The following is a 23,221-nucleotide window of genomic DNA, read 5'->3' as shown; positions in this document are numbered from 1 at the left end:
ACTGGCTATAGAAAGAGGGTCAGGTCTTCAAAGGTGAAAGGAGTATCGAGTTGGAAAGGTAACACCTTTCTAGACACAATCTCTGTGTAATTCCTATCTACCTGGGAATTAAAATAAGTAAATAACTTAAAACATGTGTGTTTGTTCTCCCCTCTTTTTTCATTCCAGAAAAGTCAGATACTTTTAGTAAATACCTTACCTTTGTAGTTGCCAAGCAAATACTGTGGTAGACCAAATACAGAGTATGCATTACTTCAAAAATGATTTTAAGTGGACGCCTGGGTGGCTCAGCAGTTGAGCATCTGCCTTCAGCTCAGGTCAGGATCACGTCCCACATCGGGCTTGCCGCAGGGAGCCTGCTTCTCTCTCTGCCTATGTCTCTGCCTCTCTCTGTGTGTCTCTCATGAATAAATAAATACAATAAAAAAAAATAAAGATAAAAAAATAAATTAAAAAAAAGATTTTAAATAAGTTTTTTTTCCCTCTGCCATGAGAACTTTGTCATACATGGGGGTGTGGGTCAGTATTTGGTATTGATTGACATATGATCAAAAGCAGGGCACTTTTGGTCTTGTTAGGAAACAGACTTTAGAAACCACTTTAGTGGTTTAGGTGATCAAATAATCAAAATTCTCTTCTCTTGTGGATTTGAAGACTTAGTTAATAATTGATTTTTTTTAATGTCCTGACTTTTTTGGTCCATTAAATTTGCTCTTCTTTTGATTTATGGCCCAGAACTGGATTCTTTGATGACTTCTTTTTAAACAGACTGCTTTATACTTCAGTTCTTATATTTGACTTTTTGCATTGAGTTGCTTCTTAAATTTTTTGTTTTATAAATCATTTAAGTTTAAGTTGAGTTTTTGGTGTAAACTTTGATCTGTGAAATTCATTCTGACTATTCATACATGTACAGAGCCAGAAAGTTAATGAAGCTGATTCAGAGAAGGTGTTCGTCAGCCAGTTTTGCTTGGCATTGTGCTAATTACACAACTGATTGGTTGACTAAATATTTCACCTTTAGAGGACAGTCTGATGTCATTAATTTGGTGCTACTGCTTAAATAGAAAATGTTCTATGGTTTTATTAATCTCTGTTTTTAAAAGTCTGAGTTTTCTTTTTTTTTGCTAAAGTCTGAGCTTTTGATTAACTGATGACTATTTTAGCCTGAAACTAGTTCTTTTCTGAGTGTCCTGCCAACACTACATAGAAACACTCAGAATCTTTCTCCTGGTCTCTGCTATTTTCCTGGGTTGTCTTCTCAGTACTGGCTTGGGTCTGCTGTCCTTGCGTGCCATGAAAATCACATTCTTGCTGCTGGCTTTTCTACCTCAGAGCTGAATCTACTTGCTCCAGTTTGCCTTCAGAGAGGATCTCTGGGTCATTTTCCGGGACGTTGAGTTGCATATTTTCTCCCTTAGATGAGATTCAAGGAAAGTCTTTTTGGAAATTACATTCTCATTTCCAAGCTCTGACAGGGTCCAGAAAGCTTGTTTTACAGTTTTTCTTGAAGTTGGCCAATACTACATTTCTAGAACACTGGCACATTTAAAATATCATTCCATCACATATTATTGGCACCAGTTCATGGGAAGCTGCTAGCAAGACTCGGTCTTATTTTTGTCTGGATGAGGTGAGGCCAGAGCATTTTAATGGCATTAAAATCTATGCTTATTCCATAAGTGGTTTGGTAGTTGCGTATGGAACTTTGGTTACTCTTAATAACCTGATTTTTTTTCTTGTTGTCTTCCTCTTGGTCATATCTTTCCACTATAGTTGATTTAGTCCTTGACATTAGGACAGTCAAAAACATTGACTGAGTTGATTGTGGGTCCGTAGGTCTCATTGGCTTTAAAGACAGCATCCACAGCACTTTTTCTCAACTTTTCATCTGCTGGAACACTGACCAAGCAAAGCCTCAGCAGTTAGAAGGTGGTTATGACCGGAAAGAGGAGCTAGGTGGGTAGAGGTACCAAAACTCTGCCCATTCTGGTCTAAGCGTAAGACCCAAAGGCCCCGGGCTATGACAGTTAAGAAAAGAGAAGTGGAAAGTATTCCAGAGATGCAGTGGAAGATAGACTTCCCCCAGGACTTTGTGACCACCTGGATGAGGGTGGTATTAGATCAGGGTGCTAGCCTACACATCTCTCAGGCCCCCCATCATGGATAGTGTCACTTCCTGGGGGAAGAGATGATGGAGGAAAGCAGGTTTGTGGGTCAGAGATGATGAGCACAGGTCAGGAAGGGCCTCTGTGGGGAATTGGAGAGTTTACTTGCCTGGAAGGGGCAGTCAGGAGCCATTCTGAGGGCTTCCTTTGCCCTTGGCTGTGCAAGATATGAGAAAATGCGTATCAGAAGCTACTAGAGAAGCAAGGTGTGTTCTAAGGGGAAAGCTGGCTTTGGGTTTCTACCAAAGCTGAGGTTAGAGGACGACTTGTGAAAAGTTGGAGATGTAGAGACTATTGTGCCTGGTACAGCGCACTACAGAATGTTGCAGCTTTTTTTTTTCTTCCTGCAAAATTATAGCTTATGCTTTCTGTGTTTGAGACAGGCCTACTGTGTCTTTTGCCTGCTTTCTAATTTTTTGAACTGCAACTCTGCTCAAACCCCATCTTGACTCTCCTCCATCCTCTTGGTGTGTGTGTGCCTGTGGCAGGTGAATCTTAGACTCTTCTCAGTGGGGAGGACATTTGTGAGTGAAAAGGAACTGGGCATCGTGCTTCCATTCTGAAAAGCTCACGTCAGATTTAGGTTGGGAGGGGCTTGACATAACCCATTCCTGCACCCTGTCAGTGCTGAATTTGATGAGCAGAGAGACTTAATCTTCCAGTTAAGTCTTGTCCTCTTGCCCACTAAAGAAAGCCCTGGGGCAGCCTAGGTGGCTCAGCGGTTTAGCGTCACCTTCAGCCCAGGCCCAGGGCCTGATCCTGGAGACCCGGAATCGGGTCCCACGTGGGGCTCCCTGCGTGGAGCCTGCTTCTCCCTCTGCCTGTGTCTCTGCTTCTCTCTGTGTGTCTCTCATGGATAAATAAATATTTTTTTTAAAAAGCCCTGATTCATCCACTTGGGTCTGTTTTCACTTGTAGTCCTTTTGATCACATATGCCGGAGGCAGCCTGTAGTTCATTCTCTCCACGCGCCACTCCCCATCTGCTCTCCCCTCCCCCACACCATATACCACACAGACAACACACAACATACACAACCACATGCCCCAACATAGTGACTGTACCAAACACCCAGTGCCTATAACCTCATCCTTTTTACTTGGACAGAGGCTTAATTTAGAGGGAAATGTCTAAAATCTGTCTATCACTATAAAGGCCACACTGCATATCACATCCTCCCCATAAAATCAGCTCTTTATAGAATGTGCATGGAGAAACCCCCTACAAATCAGAAAAAAAAGGTGATTACATAGAAAAGTGGAAAGAGCTTCATGTATCACAGGGAAATGACAGGGCTAGAAAATCAGACGTGGGCAGTAATGTTATAGCCTCAAGCAATCCTGAAGCCATGTTTTGTATTCTTCTTGTAGGAGCAAGACTATCACTACTTCAAAGCGGAAGGTGTAGATTTTGTTCATTTGAGATACATCTTTTTTTTTTTTTACTAAGAAGTGCTGTTGGTCCTTTGCCTCCAGATTTGACAGGATGAAAGAGAGACTTCAAGGCTTTCTTCCTTAGAGCCTGCAAAGTGCAACAGGAGAGAGGAGGGATAAGGTGTCTGAGAACAATGCACAGTTTCACTTGATGAGATCCTAGAACTTGTTTTCTACAGGGAAGAGGTGGCCTTGAGTTTGTTAATAGGCTGTGCAGCCCTCTGTTAATAGGTTCACCTGTCGGTTCTGCTTCCTACTCCTCCCGGCGCTTTTGCTTCTGCTCCCACGGCCCAGGGAACGGCCACGCACCTGCGGGACAGGTGTCCTGTGTGCAGCGCCCGGCCACCTGCGGGGCGCCACTGCCACGGGGCTGGCTCAGTTTGAGGCCGATTTCTGCCCTCAGCCCTTCCCTCCACTTCCCTTGCTCCAGCATTTACCCCCTGGCTCGCTCACACTTCCCATCTGCCTACCAGCCCCCCTTTGGCTTTTTTCCTGTATTCTCGGATTCTCCTTGAATGAATCTCTCCCACCTTAAGCCAAAACATGAAAGTCTTTCCCTTGGGACGCCTGGGGGGCTCAGCGCTGGAGCACCTGCCTTTGGCTCAGGTGGTGACCCGGGGGTCCTGGGATCGAGTCCTGCATCGGGCTCCCTGCATGGAGCCTGCTTCTCCCTCAGCCTGGGTCTCTGCCTCTCTCTGTGTCTCTCATGAATAAATAAATAAAATCTTTAAAAAAACCCACAACTCTTTCTCTTGGGCCTGCATCCTCCCTCCAGCTGCCCTCTCTTGCTCGCAGCCAGGCCTTTCTGAAGGAGTGATTGGGCTGCTCCCTTTTCAGCCCCTCGTGATGTGTGTCTGTCCCCACCTGAGATGACCATGCCTTTCCGAAGCTTTTCTTTCCTTATATAACTCCAGCTTCACAGTTATATTTAATACTTAGGTTTTACTACACAAATAGTCTAAATCCAAGCTGTCTAAAAGAAAGGAAATTCAAACAATGACAAGCAGAGAGAGTAAAAAGTTAGAGTTTGCACTTACTCGTATGCTGGTCCTTCCCTGGCCCCATTCCTCACACCCAATTACTTCCTCAAAGGTATTTCCTAGTAACAACCCTGTGCTCCGTTTTTCTACGTATTTGCATATCCATTAGATAAATAGGTAAGATGGGTACATAAGATAGGTAGGTAAATTATATGATTACACCCTCTTTATTTACTATTCACATTATTTTCAATCTTCCTTTCTTACTAACTTGGAGGTGTTTTGTTTTGTTTTTTTAACCTCCGTTATATAAAGACCTGAATCTTCTCTTGAAATTATCTTTTCTTTTTCTTCTACAACATCACTCACTCCTGGTTCTCCTTCTACTCCTTTGATCATTTCTTCTCCTTCTTTCACTGCTCCTTATGCTCTATCCCTTTTGTTAACACCACTGCTCTGCTCCTTTGCGCCTTTCTCTCCTCACCAGCAGCCACCAGGTGGATGGAGCCACCCTTTCCCCATGCTTTTGCTCCACTGGATACCATGGTAACTGCACTGTGTACTCTTTTCACTAAACAATCCCACAGCCCATGAAGTTGCTGGTACTATTCCCATGGAGTCTGGGGTCTTAGAGGATGAAATGACCTCCCGAAGGCCACCAGCCTACTAAGTGGCAATAAGTGGCAGAGTGGACATTCAGATCCAGGCATGCTAACTGCGGAGCTTGTGTACTTAGCAAGATGTATTGCCTCTTTTATGTAGAGTCATCTTTCTATGCTGACCTATCTACATGCCCTCTCCCCCTGGGTGCCCAGTTAACTGACACTCACTGAGTCCAAACTCCTGTTTTTCTCCATGTCCCCTTCTTGTCCCCTTCTTCGTACCAGGGTACAGTCTCCTGTAGATGTACCTTCAGCCACTCCAGCCAGCAGAATGCCATCCTTCACCCTTTGCCCCCACTGCTCACATCCATTCAGCCCCTTGTGGATTTGAGCCCTGAAACATCTGGTCTATATTCCTCTCCGTGTCCACGGTGGTTGCCTGGCTTACTGCTCAGCCACCTCACCTGTCTCTCTTCAATGTTTGCCTCCTAATCCCTTCTCCACAGGGCACCGGAGTGTCCTTTCTGAAAAGAACATCTGCTCCTGGAAGGACTCCAGGGTTCCTGTTAGCTCTTTTGGTTATTAAATTCCATTTACTTTTTACTATAGAAAATCTTAACCAGATCCAAGAGTGGAGAGAATAGCATCATGATTCACATTGCTTTTAAGAAAAAAAAATTGTATTCATTTGACCGATATTTGTTATATCCTAGAACTTGGGGTTCAGTGATCCGGTCCAAGCAAGGCCCCTCCTGAGCTGACCTCTGTGAACTTCTGACCCCACCCATCCCCTGTGTCCTGGATTGTAGCTGTAGGACCACACCCAGGAACTCGAATGTGCTGGCATGTCCCCTTCAGTCTAACAGACCTGCCCTTCAGGACTCAGCTCTGCATCACCTTCCCTGGTCCCCTTCCTCCCCCTGGAGAAAGGACCAACCATTCCCTTCTTTGAGCCTCCACTATAACCCCTTATTTCTTTTCAAGCCCCTGCAGGATTATTGCATTGATTTGTTTAGGTCTCTTTCTCTCTGGCAGCCTGAATTCCTTCAAAGCAGACCTCTACTGCTCATCTCTTATCTGCTGCTCCTGGCACAGAGACAAATTGCTTTTCAGAAATGTGTGTACCAGTTTAATCTCCCTCCACTAGGACATGAGAAAGCTGGAATCATTTTTTAAATATCTGTATTATATGTATTGAGGGATAAAAAATGGTATCTTGCTGTAATGAGCATTTCCTTGATTATTGGTGAAATTGACTATTTTTTGCTATTGTTAATATTTGTGATTCCTATATGAATTATCATCTCGTGTTCATTCCTCATTTTTTCTGTTGGTGTGTTTCTCATCAGTTTGTTTATGAGCTCTTTGTATGACAAAGATATTATTATCTCCTTGTATTTGTTATAGATCCCCTAGCACCATTTTTTTGGTCTTGTTCTTATATATATGGCTTTTTTTTTTTTTTTTTTGGCAGAAAGTTTTTGAATTATAGAGCAGTACAAATACTGTTTTTGGTGGGGAGGTTGTCCCATTGGTTTTAAAAAAACAATATTTAAAAAATTCATAAAACCCACCATTTAATTTTTTAATTTTTATTATTTTTTAAAAGATTTTATTTATTTATTCATGAGATGCACAGAGAGAGAGAGGCAAAGACAGAGGCAGAGAGAGAAGCAGGCTCCATGCAGGGAGCCCGATGCGGGACTCGATCTCGGGTCTCTAGGATCACACCCTGGGCTGAAGGTGACACTAAACCGCTGAGTCACCCTGGCTGCCCAAAACCTACCATTTTAAAGCATACAGTTTAATGGTTGTGTAACCACCACCAGTATCTAATTTTGGAACCTTTCCAACACCTGCAAAGAACCCCAATATCTGTTAGCATTCACTCCCTACTCCCCATTTTCCCTGGTCCTAGCCAACCACTGACGTACTTTCTGTGTCTATGGATTTGCTCATTTTGGACATTTTGTATACATGGAATCATGTAGCCTTTTTGTGTCTGGCTTCTTTTACTTCTCGCAGTGTTAACAGAGTTCATCCATGCTGTAGCATAATCGGTCCCCCGTTCCTTTTTATGGCACAATACTATTGTATGAACGTACCACCTTTTGCTTATCCGTTTACCCATGTTGAACATTTGGATTGTTTACACCTTTTGCTATTATTAAATAGCAAATGGTAATGCTGATATAAATATTTGTGTACACATTTTGGTGGACATATATTTTGAAAAATCTTGGGTATATCTAGGAGTTGAATTATTGAGTCATATGTTAACTCCAGGTCTAACTTTCTGAGGAACCACCAAACTAATTTTCCATAGCGGCTATTATCATTTGATGTTTCCACTAGCAATTTATGAGGTTCTAATTTCTCCACATCCTCACCTATTTCCATTGCTTTTTTTAAAAAAGGATTTTATTCATTTATTCACCAGAGACACAGGTAAAGGGAGGAGCTGGCTTCTTGAGGGAAGCCCGATGTGGGACTCGTTCTCAGGATCCTGGGATCATGCCCTGAGCTGAAGGCAGCCACTCAACCACTGAGCCCCCCACGTGTCTCTCTATTGCCGTTTTATTTAGAGTTCTTGTAGTAGAAATTGATTATGAGAACTTACAAACCCCTTTAATCCATTTGGATTTAATGAATATACTAAATAATTTTTTGTGATCAGAAAGAGAATTTTGCCGATACTATTTAAGCACATTTGTAAGGAAATAGAAGTGTCAATGTTAGGAAAGAATCATCAACAGAAATGTGATATAAAACATTTTCTTAAGTTTTATAATATAGTACTATAAAATATATTTGCTTTTGGAAATAAATGTTCCTTAAAATGTCTCTGCCTCAAAGTAATTATTTTACCATTATTGGCTTTCTGTTCTGTTACCTTACAACAATATTTATGTTGCTTGTTTTTTATGTTTAATTGTGTTTTGGAAAGGGTTACTGACAACTTTCCATACATCCTGAAGTTAGGTGTTTAAGTAATGAGCTACTCACTGTGAACTGGAAAGAAGGAGCAATATTTAGACAGAATTTTAGTCTTTACGTTTTATTCCTCTTTTTGATCTCTTCTAACAGAGCAGTTGTTTCCATTCATTGTAAAGGGGACAAGCATAGGAGAAAAGAGTCAATCAGTAAAGAGGGGGGATTAGCAGGGGTGATAAGTTAGACCCTCACCCTACTGTGACACCTAATAAATATTGATTAGCCAGTGGGGTAGAGCTATCAATGCAAGAGAATTTGAGGGCCAGAAAAAGTGGATAATAGTAATGCTGAAGTGGCCATGAGTAAAGCTAGGGAGGTACAGTCTTGTGTAGATAAGGTAGCTGCTCCCAGTGCTCAAATATTTAGATGGCAACTGCACTGCTGTCAGGCAGGACTGGCTTTTCCCAGTTCCCAAAGACATCATGATGCCCCTGATATGAGGGATGCTGATTCCAAAGAGAATTCTCAATAACATTGAGCATAATCCTGGAGCTTAGTGGGAGTTTTTCTTCAGTCACTTATAATACAAATTTTCAGTTTGGGTTTTGTTACAGTTCTCATTATATCTCATTAGCATATCTATCTAGCTTATTATATCTGTCTGTCTCTAGCTAGCTAGCTAGCTATCAAATATGTCTTCAAGTAACTAGGATGAGGTTCTGGCCCATTTAACCATTTCTTATGAAGCTAATGTAATTTTTACTCTTCTGTAAAAATAATTAAGGCTTATGATTTTATACTGTACTTCTCTGGACTCTAGGATTCCATTGGAATGTTTCCTTTTGTCCCATATGGAATAGTGGTGTCCTGGTTTTGATTATGAATATTACACATGAGTGTTTTACTCTCATATATATACTGAAAATCTGCCATCTGTTGGTACTGGACATATGAGTTTGGCTATCATCATATTGATTTATGTGACTTAATTTTATTATTTCCTTTGGCAGTGAAGAGACTATTTTTTCCCCCTTGGTGGAGTTAAACAGAATAACAAAAAAATTAAAAATAAAAATAAATAATAAATAGGCAGAAATTCTTAAACTTGAGTAGCTGGGGGGTGGGAACCCTGGGTGGCTCAGTGGTTTAGTGCCTGCCTTTGGCCCAGGGCGTGATCCTGGAGTCCTGGGATCGAGTCCCGCATCGGGCTCCCTGGGTGGAGCCTGCTTCCTCCCCTGCCTGTGTCTCTGCCTCTCTCTCTCTCTTTGTGTCTCTCATGAATAAATAAATAAAATCTTTAAAAAAAAATTTGAGCAGCTGGAAAACTTAATCAGATAGAACATATATTGGAAATATAGTAAAATAGAAATACCAGTGCTCTGAGAGTTCTTACATTGAAAGGAAGCATTTTGAGTTGATTCGTCATAATCCATTCACTAACAGGATGCATAAAGCTTTGTGACACAAAGTAAAGTAGATGCTCCAGTAAGAGTAATAAACTAGGGAGAACCAATTAAATGAATGGAATGACTTGAAAATTTTGAGAAATGAAAATTATGTGAAGAAGAATAAAGCATGCAAAGCAAATCATCTTAGATGATTTTTTTTTTTTCCACTTGACAATGACTTTTATTGGAATGACTATTTTGTCCCAGGTCCCATGCCGGGTGCTGAACTAATCTTTAACATTTTTGCCTAGATTATTGTGGAGCCTCCAACTGGCCTCCCTTCTTCTCCCCTGGCACTTCACCCCCCACCACTGTCTTTTCCCATTACAGCAGCCAGTGTGATCCTGTTAAAATGTCAGATCTTGACATGCCTCTGATCAAAGCTCTGAATCTCATTTGTGGTGAAAACCTGAGACTTTATATTGGTCTACAGGGCTCTATGTGCTTTAGAATCCTGTTCCCTCTTCTGCTTCCAATTTACTCCTCCAGTAAGCTGGCCCTTCTGCTTTTCCTCAGGCAGCCCAGCCTGCTTCTACCACAGGGCTTTTGCACATGCTATTTCCTCTACCTGGAATACTCTTCCAACCAGCTAGCCACATGGCTCACAGCTTTAGGTCAGCACTTCAGTACCATCTTCTCAGGGAGACCTTCTCTCACACCCTAAGATTGTAACCCTTATCTCCCCCACTTTCTGTCCTACTCTCCCCACTCCCACCCCACTTTTTCCTTTAAGGTACTAATCACCAGGTAACATAGTATGTATTTTAAAATTTGATTTTATTGCCTCTTGCTCCCTACTGCAATATAAACTCCATGAGGGCACCGTTTTGTTTTGTTTGTTTCTGTGTTCTGTTTACTCCTGTGTCTGGAGCTTTGAACAGTTTCTGGGTGCATAAGAACATTCAGTAAGTACTGAATGGAGAGTGGGTTTGGAGTGGATTTGGAGTCATCTAAAGGAACATATAAAGAAAGTAATAAATATTATGTAAGCTCACCTCACAGAATAAATAATTGCCATTAGGAGCTGCTTATTTTCTTTTTGCCACTTAATATAGAAATGTTGGAAAATGCAGAAAGGCACAAAAGGAGTACTTAAAAATCATCTATAATTGCCCCAGCACATGTACATGTACAAATTATATTTACTTTAATCTCCTGGGATTGTTTTTTTTGCTGTTGTTGTTGTTAATTTATTAGTGGGTCTTGAATGTATTCCATTATGTTAACTATCTTTTTAAAAATAGGACTTTAAGTGGCTTGTATCATTCCATTGTGTAGAGGTAACTATTATTTGTTCACCACTTCCATACTATATGCATCTATATTTAGATTGTTTCAATTTTCTTATATGTTTTAATGAATGATCATCTGATTTTTTTATATGTCTTTGTGGGAGTCTCTATTTTCCTTGGGTTAGACTATTATGATTGAAATGACTATGACAAAGGATATGAACGTTTTAGCCTGTTGTGATACTTATTACGATACTGTCTCCTAGAATGTCTCGCTCTGGTACACAGCGCCCATTTTGTCATATCTTTGCCAGTGCAGAGTATTATTGTTCTTAAAGCTCTTGACCAAATTTGACAAATGATTTTTACTTCTTGGTTAAGTAGATCCTTTCCCCTCTCTTTAATATTTATATATTATATTCTATGATGTCCTTAACTTCTTGACTTAATGATTTTAGGCCCTTTTATTGGCTCTTTGCTATAAAGATGAGGAATTTAACACTTTTACAATACCTTTTACCTACTCTCCCTTTACCTCCTCTGTTTTTGTTACTTACAGATTCTTGGCTTTTAAATTGGTTGAGTTTGTCTTAAAATAATATAATTAACTCTCTTTGTTTAACAGTTTTGAGCAGTGTGTAGTGAATCTCTGCTATGACAAATAAGTAAATTTAGACATTTTCATGTGTCTTTATTGTTCTCTTCTTTCCACTAACCCTGAGGCTTTTTTCCTTTCATTATTATTTTCTTCTCTATTTATAAACTTTTAAATACCTTCCGTTCCTAAATTGAATTAAGCCTCTTGATTCTGAAAATAAAAAAACCAATAAAGAACTCAGACAAAAAGCCATAGTTTTAGAATGTACCAAAGTATCAAAACTGGTGTTTGGTTCTACAGAGAACGAAGTGTAATCATATGCAATTGAATACTTGCTCCTTGAAGGAGAATCTTGCATACATGAACTTTTAATTTCTTTCTAGCTCCCGTTACTTCATCTGGCCTGTATTCTTGCATACGATGTTAACTTTTGTCTTTTTTTCTGTTTTGTTTGCTTGGAAAGTCTCCTTATAATTTTTCTCCTTTAGTAAATGTGATTGCTAGTAAACTGTTTCTGCCTTGAACTGGCACTTGGTTGGTTGAGGTTGCCTGGGTGTAAGCATTTCGGTTCAAAATACTTTCTCTTTAGTTCTTTACTGTGATCTAGCATCCCAGGTTACTGATGACAAGTATGTCATCTTGATTCCTGCTTTCTTTAGATAAACTGTGATTTCTCTTTGGAAGCCTTTATAATCCTTAGAGCTCTCATATTTTACCAGGGTGAATCAGGGTATGAAATGTTTTCATTTATCCTGTCTGGCATTTGTTTTATCCTTTCTATTTGAACTGTATCATGTTCAGTTAAGGGAAGATGTTTTTCCCCTTCTGGAACTCCCATAAGGTAGATATTAGAACCCTTGGATCTGTACTCAGTGTTGCTCAATCTTTCTTCTGTAATTCTAACCTCTTTGTGTGCATGTGTGTGTGTGTGTGTGTGTTTTAAGATTTATTTATTTATTCGAGAGAGAGAGAGAGTGCATGCATGAGCAGAGGGAGGGGCAGGTGGAGAGAAAGAGAGGCTTAAGCAGACTCCATGCTGAGTGCAGAGTTCGATCTCATAACCCTGAGATCAGGACCTGAGCTGAAACCAAGAGTCTGACCCTTAACCAACTGTGCCACGCAGGTGCCCCATTCTCTTTGTGTTTTTGTTGCTATTGTTGTTCAGTGTTCTTTATGTCTCCAACCATCTAGCTTAGTTTTCAGCCATGTCTGTTTTATCAGCACATTCACTGAGGTGTAATATTTCAGTAATCATTGTTTGTTTCCAAGAACTCTTCCTGTTATCTGGTTACTTCTTTTCTATAGCAGCCCCTTTTTGCCTTATGACTCTAATATCCTTCCATATCTCTCTGAAGATGATCATCTTTATTGCTTGAATTGGCCTTGTTTCTTTAGTATCTTTTCTATTTGTTCATTTGGCATGCCAATTTACCCCATGATGCTTAAAACAGTGAGCAATTTATTGTCCTCCCACAGTGTCTGTGGGTCAGAAATCCAAGCATGATTTAACTGGGTGCCTCTGACTTAAGGTCTCTCACAAGGCAACAATCAAGGTGTGAGCCAGGTCTGTGGTCTCAGCTGGAGACTCAAAAGAGGAAGGATCTGCTTCCAAGTTAACTCACATGATTGTTAGCTAGATTCACTTCCTTATCAGTTCCTTATTTGCTGGTGGCCTGAGGCTTCTCTCAGTGTCTGTCTATGTGGACCTCTCCATACAGCAGCTCACAACTTGGCATTGGCTTCTTCAGGACAAACGAGCAAGACAGCAAGAGAAGGCAAGCAAACTGGAAGCCAGAGTCTTCTCGTAAATTGATCTGGGAAGTGCCATTCTATCACTTTTGCCATATTCTATTCCTTGGAAGTGAGTCATCTAAGTTCAGCTCACACTTACGAGGAGTTACATAAGGACATGAATACCAGAAGGAAGGGATCAGTAAGGGCTATCTTAGATGCTGCCTACTACAGAAGTCTTTCTTTTTGGGTTGTTTTTTTCAAGACTCTAGTGATCTTTGTTTCTAAATGAAGGACCTTATGAGTTATTCCAGGTAGCTGGCCTGGGTTTATTCTGCATCTGTGTCACTTATATATAGGCTTCCTTTTCAGGTAATAGGGCATACTTATTGTATGTTCATGGGTAGAACGTGTGACTTGCTATTAGCCATTATTATATGACAAGCACACTGAGATAGTCACTCTCTTGATCAGATTACATTATTTGATAAAGGAAAAGGGACTTTGCAAATATAATTATGGTCCTAAATCAGATCCTTTTGAGTTAATTAAAAGGAAGATTTTCCCAGGTGGGCCTGAATCAATCCTTGGAAGCCCTCATGGAGGGACGGAGGTCCTCCTTGGGGGCAGAGATGCTCTCCTGATGACCTTGAGGAAGCAAGCTGCGTGAGTTCTATACCTGCAAGAAAATGAATTTCTCAATAATCTGAATAACTTGGAAGTGGATTCTTCCCCAGTCAAGCCTCCAGATGAGAATGCACTTTGCCTGACACCATTATGGTTAGCTTGTGAGACTCTGAGCTGAATACTCAGCTAAACAACCTGGATCTTTGCTTGCACAGATACTATGAGATAATAAATATGTGTTGTCTTGAACCAGGGAGTTCATGGTAATATGTTCACAATAGAAAAACAATACATGTTTTTCATTCCTATTCCCTTCTAGTGCTGATCCTTTTTTTGGTTCTCTTATGTCTACGGTGGATGTCTGGTGTAAATTCAAGCTCTGTTCTCTCTGAGTCGAACTTCCTCATTAGACCAGTTGATGGTCCCTTTTCTACAGAGAGCACATCTTGGGTTGTGACTTGAGGGCATGTCACTGCCAATTGTCCCTTTTATTTCTTTACTTTGGGAATTGGGAAGAGGAGAGGCCTAACTTGCATATGTTGTAAAAGCACTTGTTTAATGAATGACCCTAATGATTGCCCCCTTACCTACTCTATTTCTTTGAATTTGTTGACTCCAGGCTTGGAGTTCTGGCCACCTTGGTGGGACCTGTGCTTATGCAAGGTGTCTCCTTGTGTGGCTTCCCCTACTCTGAATTTCCCACCACTCTGATTCTACTTGATTTTTCTCTTCATGGAATTTCTTACAACTTCTGGTCTGTTGATGGCATACTTTCCTGTTTTATAATGCTGTTATGGTTTCATTCTTTAAACAGAAAATAATTTTCCTAGCACTTCAGTGGGGCCTTGGAAGTGAAGGGAGACAGATGTTGGTAGAGTCTGCATGAACTCAGCTGTACAATATGGACTGGACTTTTTATAAGAGAAAAAAATGCCATCTTGCTATCTAACACTGGTTTAATATATTTGCAATAAATTTGTTATAGTTCTAATAAAATCGATGAGAAAGGGCAGAATTTTTATTATAATAACTACATTCTCATGTTCTATTATTTCCTCCTTTTAAAGTTTCTAAAAGCACATTCTATGAAGACTCTGCCCTTTTTTCCCTCTCTTCCCACTTACACTTATACAGCCTTTCTTTCTACTTTATTAGGGTGATTTCTTGAAGAAGAGACTTTAAAATATTGCTGACACTATGTTTTTTTCTAACACTAATAGCACACATGATGTAAGTGCTGAGGATGTTGAGATAATTGAACTAAAATTGTGATTTTAGAAATATTTTAAGACTCTTAAGTTCTAAGTAACAGAAACCTATTTCAAACTAGTTTAGGTTACAGAGACTTTATTTGAGAGAAATTGTAGTATCTCACTGAACCCAAGAATAAAAAATATATTCAGGTATCATGAGGGTGTGGAACCAGAAACTAGAAAGTTGACAAGAACCCAAATAGGCATTACCTTTCTATCTCTCTTATCTCTATTTTCTTAAACATCTGCCTATTTTCTTTCTTAGCAGACTCACTTTATTTGGCATGGATATGGCCAAATATGGTTGCCCAACAATGGTATCCAGGGGTTCCAAGCTTATATCATATTAGTTCAAGCAAATAGACAAGAGACAGAGTGCCAGATTCCAAAAAGGACTAATTGGTTTAGCTTGGGCCAGTTATCTCTTTTTAGACTAGTGTAATGTAGCGATAAGGACAGATTTTGTGGTATAAACATGGCTGCTATGGCCCAAGTTCTCAAAGAAGAGGTAAGAGGTAAGTGAGTACAAGATTGAGCAGATGTCTCAAGACATGTCTGATGCAAAGTTCTCATTCAGATTCAGTGTAATATTTCATATTAGAGACACAGTTTAGCTTGTGATTAAGAATAGGAGCTTAGGGTCAAACATAAGTTGATTTGATTCCAGCCTTGCCAACTACTAGCTGTGTGACCTCTGTGAGGATTAAAATCTTTCTGTGTACAATGGGGATGATAAAGTCTGTGTCTTGGAGTTGCTGTGAGGATTAAATGAGAATATATATATGGTACATCTGAAGCACTTAATAATAATTATTAGTTACTACTATTATCAGGCAATTTGAGAAAGATTATGTGAATGGAAGAACAAACATTTTACTGTCTCAAATGGTGCAAAAAGATCTAGAGGCAAAATTCCTGATGCTACAGAATTGCATAGCCAATAACAATCTAAGAGAGAGTTTTGCCCTTACCACACTTGACCAAAAGAATGGATACAGGTGAGGCTGATGGTGGTAGGGCCCAAGAATCTACACTTATTTTTAGAATGAAATTTTTGCTGCTTTTGATTTTTGAAAGAAATGTCAATGGTCTCACAATACTAAAGAGAGCCAGGCAGGGCTGATGGTCACCGGAATAGGCTTCATAGTTCTTTTGAGCTAGTGCCTATTCTGGTGGTCACATTCTACTTGGCAGGTCTGCTCTGATTGGCTAGTGACTTACCAGTGAAACATTTTTGGATATCATCCCTGGAAACCAAGTGTGTATCATCAGTTCAAAGACTTCAGTTTTTGTTAAAGGAGATGCATCTATTTCTTTATAAAACAATCGATTTCCTTTGCATTTTTCTAGCTTATATGGTAAAATTGTGGGTGGCACCCATTCATTAAATGAACTCTTAGTAAAAGATATGTAAGGTGGTAATGTTCCAAATTCTATATAGTTAAATGAACTCTTAGTTTAGTTAGTGAAATGTAAAATGATGATTCAAATTCTATATAGTTAAATGACATGAAATGTCAGCCAGAGGTTAATATTTACATAAAGTAGAGCTAGCCAACAAGCTACATTTATGGTTTCTTTTTAAAGCATAGTGTATGCTGTTCTATATGAAATTGCAGTAGAACAGTATCTCATTGACTAACTGTGTCATTTTCTCTTAAGTTATGCAGACATTTTGATTGAGAGGGAAGTGTTAATGCAGAAGTACATTCATCTAGTTCAGATCGTAGAGACAGAAAAAATTGCAGCTAACCAGCTCCGGCATCAACTTGAAGATCAAGATACAGAAATTGAAAGACTTAAATCAGAGGTACTTCCCAGTTGATAGATTCTTCCCCGTTGTTTCACATTTATTGTCATCTCCTCGTAATTACATAAGGCCTACCAGGGTAAAATTTCAATCCCAAACTTAGCTCCTTTGCTGTCAACATGTACATAGACTACATATCTGTGCTAGAAAGGTATCTCGTCTATGTTAGGATTGAGTAAATATGCTACAACAAAATACCAGAGTAATATGCTGCTTTTTAATTATTTTGTGCTCCTGATGTCCTTCATTTGATCAGATAATCAAGAGTCGACTGTAATATTTAGCCATTTGTAGACTATTGTAGTAATGGTAACTGTGAATCTGTCATAAACTGTCATAAATTCCCAAATGGCAACTAAGGAAGGACCAGAAATGAAATCTAGAGGACATTCCTGCTTCTACATGTAAGGAGTCCAACTTTCTCCCCTCTAGTATTTTGAAAAACACGTTTGAGTTGAAGCATAAGACATTTTCTAGGGTATACTTTTTCCTAAATTTAGCACTTCTGCCTCCCTCCACCTCTACCCCTACCCTCTGAAGGTAAACTTCCGAGGCCCAGCATGCCCAGATTGTGAGATTGTACCAAGTGAGAATAGAAGATGGTCATGGTGTCGGCAGCCATGGAGGTGGGCCTGGGTCCTCCCACGCACACAAGTGCCTCTGTCTGTATATAGAAACCTGAGTGTATCTTTCCTTGCTGTCCTATTATTCCTTGTGGGAAGCGATCAATAACTGAAGAACTGAAGAGGAATGTAGAAAACAAGATTTTCCCCCTTCCTGACTAGAATGCATTAGCATTTTCTTAGCTTCAAAAGGGAAGAATAGAACAGAATGAAACCTACTACTAATTGTAATCCACTTACAGAACAATTCAGTCTTCGGTCTTAGTAACTTTCTTGTCACTTTTATAGCCATTGGATAATGTTTTCCTCTTTGTTTCCTTACACTTTCCTCTAAGACATACTCTGAATCCTGTGAAGGGTTTTCACCTCCTGCTGCCTGTGTACATCACCTCCAGTTCACAGAACATGAGTATAAGCTGATTCCACCTGGGATCTAATTGCTTCTCTGGTGATAAGTTGCAGACCATGTTCACCATATCATTAGTGTTGTTAACTTCCCGGTTCAACCCTGAAATCTGATATAGTGAAAACAACAACAGAAAACTTAACAAACCTGCATTTTAAAAGACTATATCAGGCACTGTAATTTAAAACAAAATTATTGTGTTCTTTCTTAACACAGTAAGCTAGAGCAGATGCTTGTCTGCTAAGTGAAAGAGGTTGGCATTTACTCCACAAGAGAAACTCAGCACCAAGCAGTGTTCCCCAATATTTATTTGTGCATGTTTATATGTCTTCACTATATTCTATTTTAGTCTGAATATAGATTGCAGCCCCAAACTGTCAGTAGCAGGTATGTCTTGTGTGGCCGCTTGGCAGGAACCATAATTTATTATTATGTATTTTCCCATGTCTTTGCCAGAAAATGGCAGAAATGTGTGTTTGGTATTGGTGACAAAAATGTAAAGACAAGTCAGAGGAATCAATTATGACTCTTAGCTTCTTAAGTGTCTGCTTGTTAGTAAATCTGAATAGGTATTTACCTTTATAAGAACCTGCAATTGAGCAGTAGTCTAGTGAATTTTGTTACCAAGTATATTGGCGTGGCCATCTGATCCTGAATTGCCCCTCACAGGCCACATAACTAGGCTGGAGATACAAAGAGATCCCAGGTTGTTTCTATCCTTTTTATCTTTTCACCTTTTCTTGGTTGGCTTAGATCAATCCCAAGGCTCTGAAGTTTCTTTGCAGTTACCATTCTCCCAAAGAATTCTGTGAATCTGCTGTTCTCTGTGTCCCTGGAAGGCTGTAGGCTGATTATAGGAAGCAAGAGCTTTGGCTTGAGTGTCATTGCATTTGAAGACTGTGCATTACAGTAGGCAGCTGCCATCAGGCAAAATGGCATCATGCTACTCAGCTCCTAGAAAGGCCTTGACCTAGTTATCACTAGGCTGAGTTTTGGGCTAACATTTCTCCTAACCCAATCCTATTTCACACTTTTCACAGTCACTTCTTGTAAGCACTTTTGTTAGCAACACTAAACAGGCTTGGGGTGAAGTTATGCTTCCCCTGTCTTAGCACCAGAGGAAGAAAGGATGGGTAAAAAGTTTCCTGAGGATCTCATAAGCTTCCTTGTAGACATAACTTCTATGAGTTATGGCTATAAACCGGTATTTCCCAAATCATGAAATGGACCGATTCTGTATTATAGATTATCGCTCTTAATAAAACCAAGGAACGAATGCGGCCTTACCAAAGCAATCAAGAAGATGAGGATCCAGACATCAAGAAGATTAAAAAGGTAGGTTGTTGGGGGTTTCTGGCTTTGGGGAAGCATGGTGATCAGTTGTCTGTCCTGTAGTGGTGTCTTGCCACCCTGTCCCTGAGCTGAGAACGATCTTGGTGTATCTGTTCTAATGGCTCTCAGACTTGCCCTTCGGAGTGATCCAGGTATGGCTACTTTGGAAAGGTTTTAGCTTGAGATTTTTTTCCAGTTCTGAGAATTCTCTTTTGGACTCTGTGGGAGGGATGCCAAAAACCAGACGCTAAGACAGCAGTGTTCTCAAGTTGGGTTAAGTAAGTGCTGTTGAACCTCCTGATTTTGTGCTGCTTTCATATTTTAGAGGAGTGTTTTTTAAATGACATTTAAAAAATATTTCTTTTAGCTTTAGATTTAAGTGCTTATTTAGAAAGAATTTTTTTGAACATATGAAAAGATTGACTAAATACATCTGCTCTGATTTGTTTTGTTATCGTTGTTTCTTTCTTGTTTAACATCTACATAATCAGCAGATCTTTCTACCTTATTATCATACATTACTGCACAACTTTTGCAATTAGCCAGACACTGGTACTAACTCTATTCTACTGTGTTTGATTTATGTCATCTATGTTTTGAGTTCTATAATCTTAATTCTCTTATAAATTACCTACTCAGCTTTGTTAACATTATGTGAAAAGCGTCACAGTTAAAGAAGTTTCTTTGGATACACATCTTCAGATCTTATTTCATCTTAATTTTTTTATTCTTGTGTTCCATGCTAAATAATTATTCCCCGTAAGTTGTAACAAAACTTTAAATATTGCTTGGAGTTTGAAATACAGATGCTTCTTGGAACTAAATTGCAATATTTTCAGTTTTTAAGGAATACAAAATGAAAGGAACACCATTTCTTTCTTAGAATTTAAAATTTTTTATATTGAATTAGGTTGATGTTGTGATACAAGATTAATATTATTGCCTTTATTTTAATAGTCTGAAGTTGACTGTAAACAAAGATATCAGTAAAGTACAATTTTCAGTTCTTTTTTTAATAGAAACTTGTAAGTAAGTAAATAAGTACACCAGCTTTTGCTCAGCAGGCAATACCTAAGTAAATGGAAAGATTTTATTTAATACAAAATTTGATTAAGTTGAATTTTGTAAGTACTTTTATTAAATGGAAGAGTAAAGATAAATGTTTTTTATACTTTCTACCTTCTTATTTCTCAATAGAGGCAATTTAAAAAAATCCTGTTTTTGAACTTAAGTAGGTTTTAAAAATAATTCTATTGTTCTTCATGCCCCAATCAACCTAATGTCTGTGTGGAAAGGGGTGTTTCAAATGAATTAGTTTCTCTAGTCTCATCTTGGCAAATACCAACATAATATTTTATTTTCAAGGAACCAAAAATTGAAATTTATTATATTACACAGAAAGTTTCCATTAGACCTCTCCAAATAATGTGCATGTAACTTCCCCCACATAAATCTATTAGAATGTGATTGATTTTTATTATTTGAAGCATGGCAACTGTATGAATGCCTGCATGAAAATTGACAGTATGATGGCAACATTGGTAGGTAAATCAAATAATTTTAAAATTGCAAAAGAAGAATAGTTGTTTATATGCATGATAATTTAGACCATGTGGGTAAAATAGCAGGGAAAAAATAAAAAGTATAAGAATGTGTTGAACAAATAACAATGATACTAAAAGGACATTTTGGGAGTGATTTAATGTTTTCAATTATATGTAGATTTGCAACCTGCTTTGTTGCTAAGTCTGCCAACTTAGATAGATATCATAGACCCTAATAAGCTATCATGTAGTTGTTTTTTTTTTTTTTTTTTATATTAAGAAAGGACTTCAGATTGTTTTGGTCCATTATTTTATAGGTGAGAAAATGGAGGACCAGAGTTCAGAGTTAACCCTGCAGGTTAGTGCAGAGTCTTGGGTTAAGGATTATGACATCTACTTGTCTGGTTACCACCCAGCATTTACCTGGACACTTGAAAGATGTTAAGTAAATATTCATTGGCTAAAATTCATAAGTCGGTGCACTTTCTCACGTTTGTCTGTTATTTTTCAAATCAAAATCAGATCAGTTTTGGAGGCTATCGTGTTTTTTACAGATTTGATTTTTAATTATATTTCACATTTCTTTTAACAAAATAATCTCCATTGCAAATCTTTAACATGTGTTTTCTCCATGTGGCTGGGAGAGAACCCTTGCAGTAACAAAAAGCCGGTAACAAAATGCCAAGTCTGATTGCATCTTTCCTGTGTGATTTAACCATGAAATTTAGTTTACTTATCTATAAATGGAAGGGGTGAGAAAAGCTGATGTCTAACACTTACTTTCTAAACTTACTAAAAACCCTCAATAACAACAAATCAAATAGCCTGATTTAAAAATGGGCAAAAGATTTGAATAGACATTTCTCCAAAGATGAAATCATACACATGATCTTTGAAGAAGTCATATACACTGAAAAGCTGCTCAGTTTCACTAGGCATCAGAGAAATACAAATCAAAACAACAGTGCCTATTAAAAAATCTCACACCCATTAGGATGACTACCATCAAAAAAACAACATAAGTGTTGATGAGGATGTTGGGAAATTGGAACCTTTGTGTACTCTTGGTGGGATCGTGAAGTGGTTCAACGTCTATGGAAAGCAGTATAGTCATTCCTCAAAAAATTAAAAATAGAACTACCCCCATGGTGCAGCATTCCCACTTCTGGGTATATATCCAAAATAACTGAAAGCAGGATCTTGAAGTGATATTTACACTCCCACGATCACTGAAGCATTATTCACAATAGCCAAGAGGTAGATGCAACTCAAATGTCTATCAGGAGATGAATGGAAAAACAAAATGTATGTACAATGGAATATTATTCAGCCTTAAACAGAGAGGAAATCCTGGCTCATGGTACAACATGGATGAACCTTGAGGACATTATACTAAGTGAAATAAACCAGTCACAATAAGATAGATACTGTGTGATTCCACTTATAGGAGCTACCTAAAGTGGTTAAATTCACTGAAACAAAGAATGGTGAGTACCACGGACTGAGGGAAGGGAGTAGTAGGAACTGTTGTTCAATAGGTATAGAGTGTCAGTTTTGCAGGATGAAGAAGTTCTGGAGATCTGTTGTACGACAATGTGAAATACTTTATCTGAACTATACACCTTAAAATGGTTAGGATGGTAAATTTTAAGTTCTGTGCTTTTTTTTAACCACAATTTAAAAAACTTTAATATCTGCTTTTATATTATTAAAGAATAAACCTTCCATTTATTCCTTTATTGAAATGTTAATAACTGAATATGTACTATTATCCTATTCTGGTGTCCATATGGGCAGTCCTAAAGGGCTTAAGATATAGAAGAAACTTGTGAAGCTGAGAAAAATATTATTTTTAAATCCTCTTTTTTCTGCCATCTGGAAAAGCCTGCCGCTATTTACTCTAGCGCTGGGACCATTATTAATGCACTAATGATAAAACAGGGTTTATGTGGCATAGGATGGAAACCTTTACTGACAGGCTGACCCCACAGCTCCCTGAGATCTTTCTGTTGTTGTTGTCCTTTAGGTTCAGAGCTTCATGAGAGGATGGTTGTGTAGAAGGAAATGGAAGACTATTGTGCAGGATTACATTTGTTCTCCTCATGCTGAAAGTATGAGGAAGAGAAACCAGATTGTGTTCACCATGGTTGAAGCCGAGTCAGAGTATGTTCACCAGCTCTACATCCTGGTCAACGGCTTCCTCCGGCCCCTGCGGATGGCGGCCAGCTCCAAGAAGCCTCCCATCAGCCATGATGATGTCAGCAGCATTTTCCTCAACAGGTTTGTATTGGCATAAATCAAAGAGTCATGTGAAAGACGCATTTTTATTTCTTAAAAGAATTTTTACTCTTTAAAAAAAATTATTTACTCATGAGAGACACACAGAGAGAGGCAGAGGCACAGGCAGAGGGAGAAACAGGCTCCCTTTGGGGGAATTTTTACTATTAATCGGTACCATAAAGTCACCTTTACAGGTGTGTGATATTGAAAATGAGAAAGCT

At 38.9% G+C, this 23,221-nt stretch overlaps 1 protein-coding gene across 4 annotated transcripts in view; it reads left to right on the top strand.

The window, feature by feature from the left end:
• Positions 1 to 23,221, top strand: part of RASGRF2 (Ras protein specific guanine nucleotide releasing factor 2) — a 239,440-nt gene that overhangs the window by 66,202 nt on the left and 150,017 nt on the right. For all 4 annotated transcript variants that reach the window (XM_038532437.1, XM_038532438.1, XM_038532439.1 and 1 more), the window contains exons 3-5: positions 16,668 to 16,815; positions 19,090 to 19,179; positions 22,747 to 23,000. In XM_038532437.1, coding sequence (XP_038388365.1) covers positions 16,668 to 16,815; positions 19,090 to 19,179; positions 22,747 to 23,000 — 492 coding nt within the window. The remainder of the gene's footprint in view (positions 1 to 16,667; positions 16,816 to 19,089; positions 19,180 to 22,746; positions 23,001 to 23,221) is intronic.

This window comes from Canis lupus, chromosome 3 (genome assembly GCF_011100685.1).
Source record: "Canis lupus familiaris isolate Mischka breed German Shepherd chromosome 3, alternate assembly UU_Cfam_GSD_1.0, whole genome shotgun sequence".
Classification (NCBI taxonomy): domain Eukaryota; kingdom Metazoa; phylum Chordata; class Mammalia; order Carnivora; family Canidae; genus Canis; species Canis lupus.
Note: the sequence above shows the minus strand (reverse complement) of the source record. Positions and strands in the feature narration are given on the sequence as shown.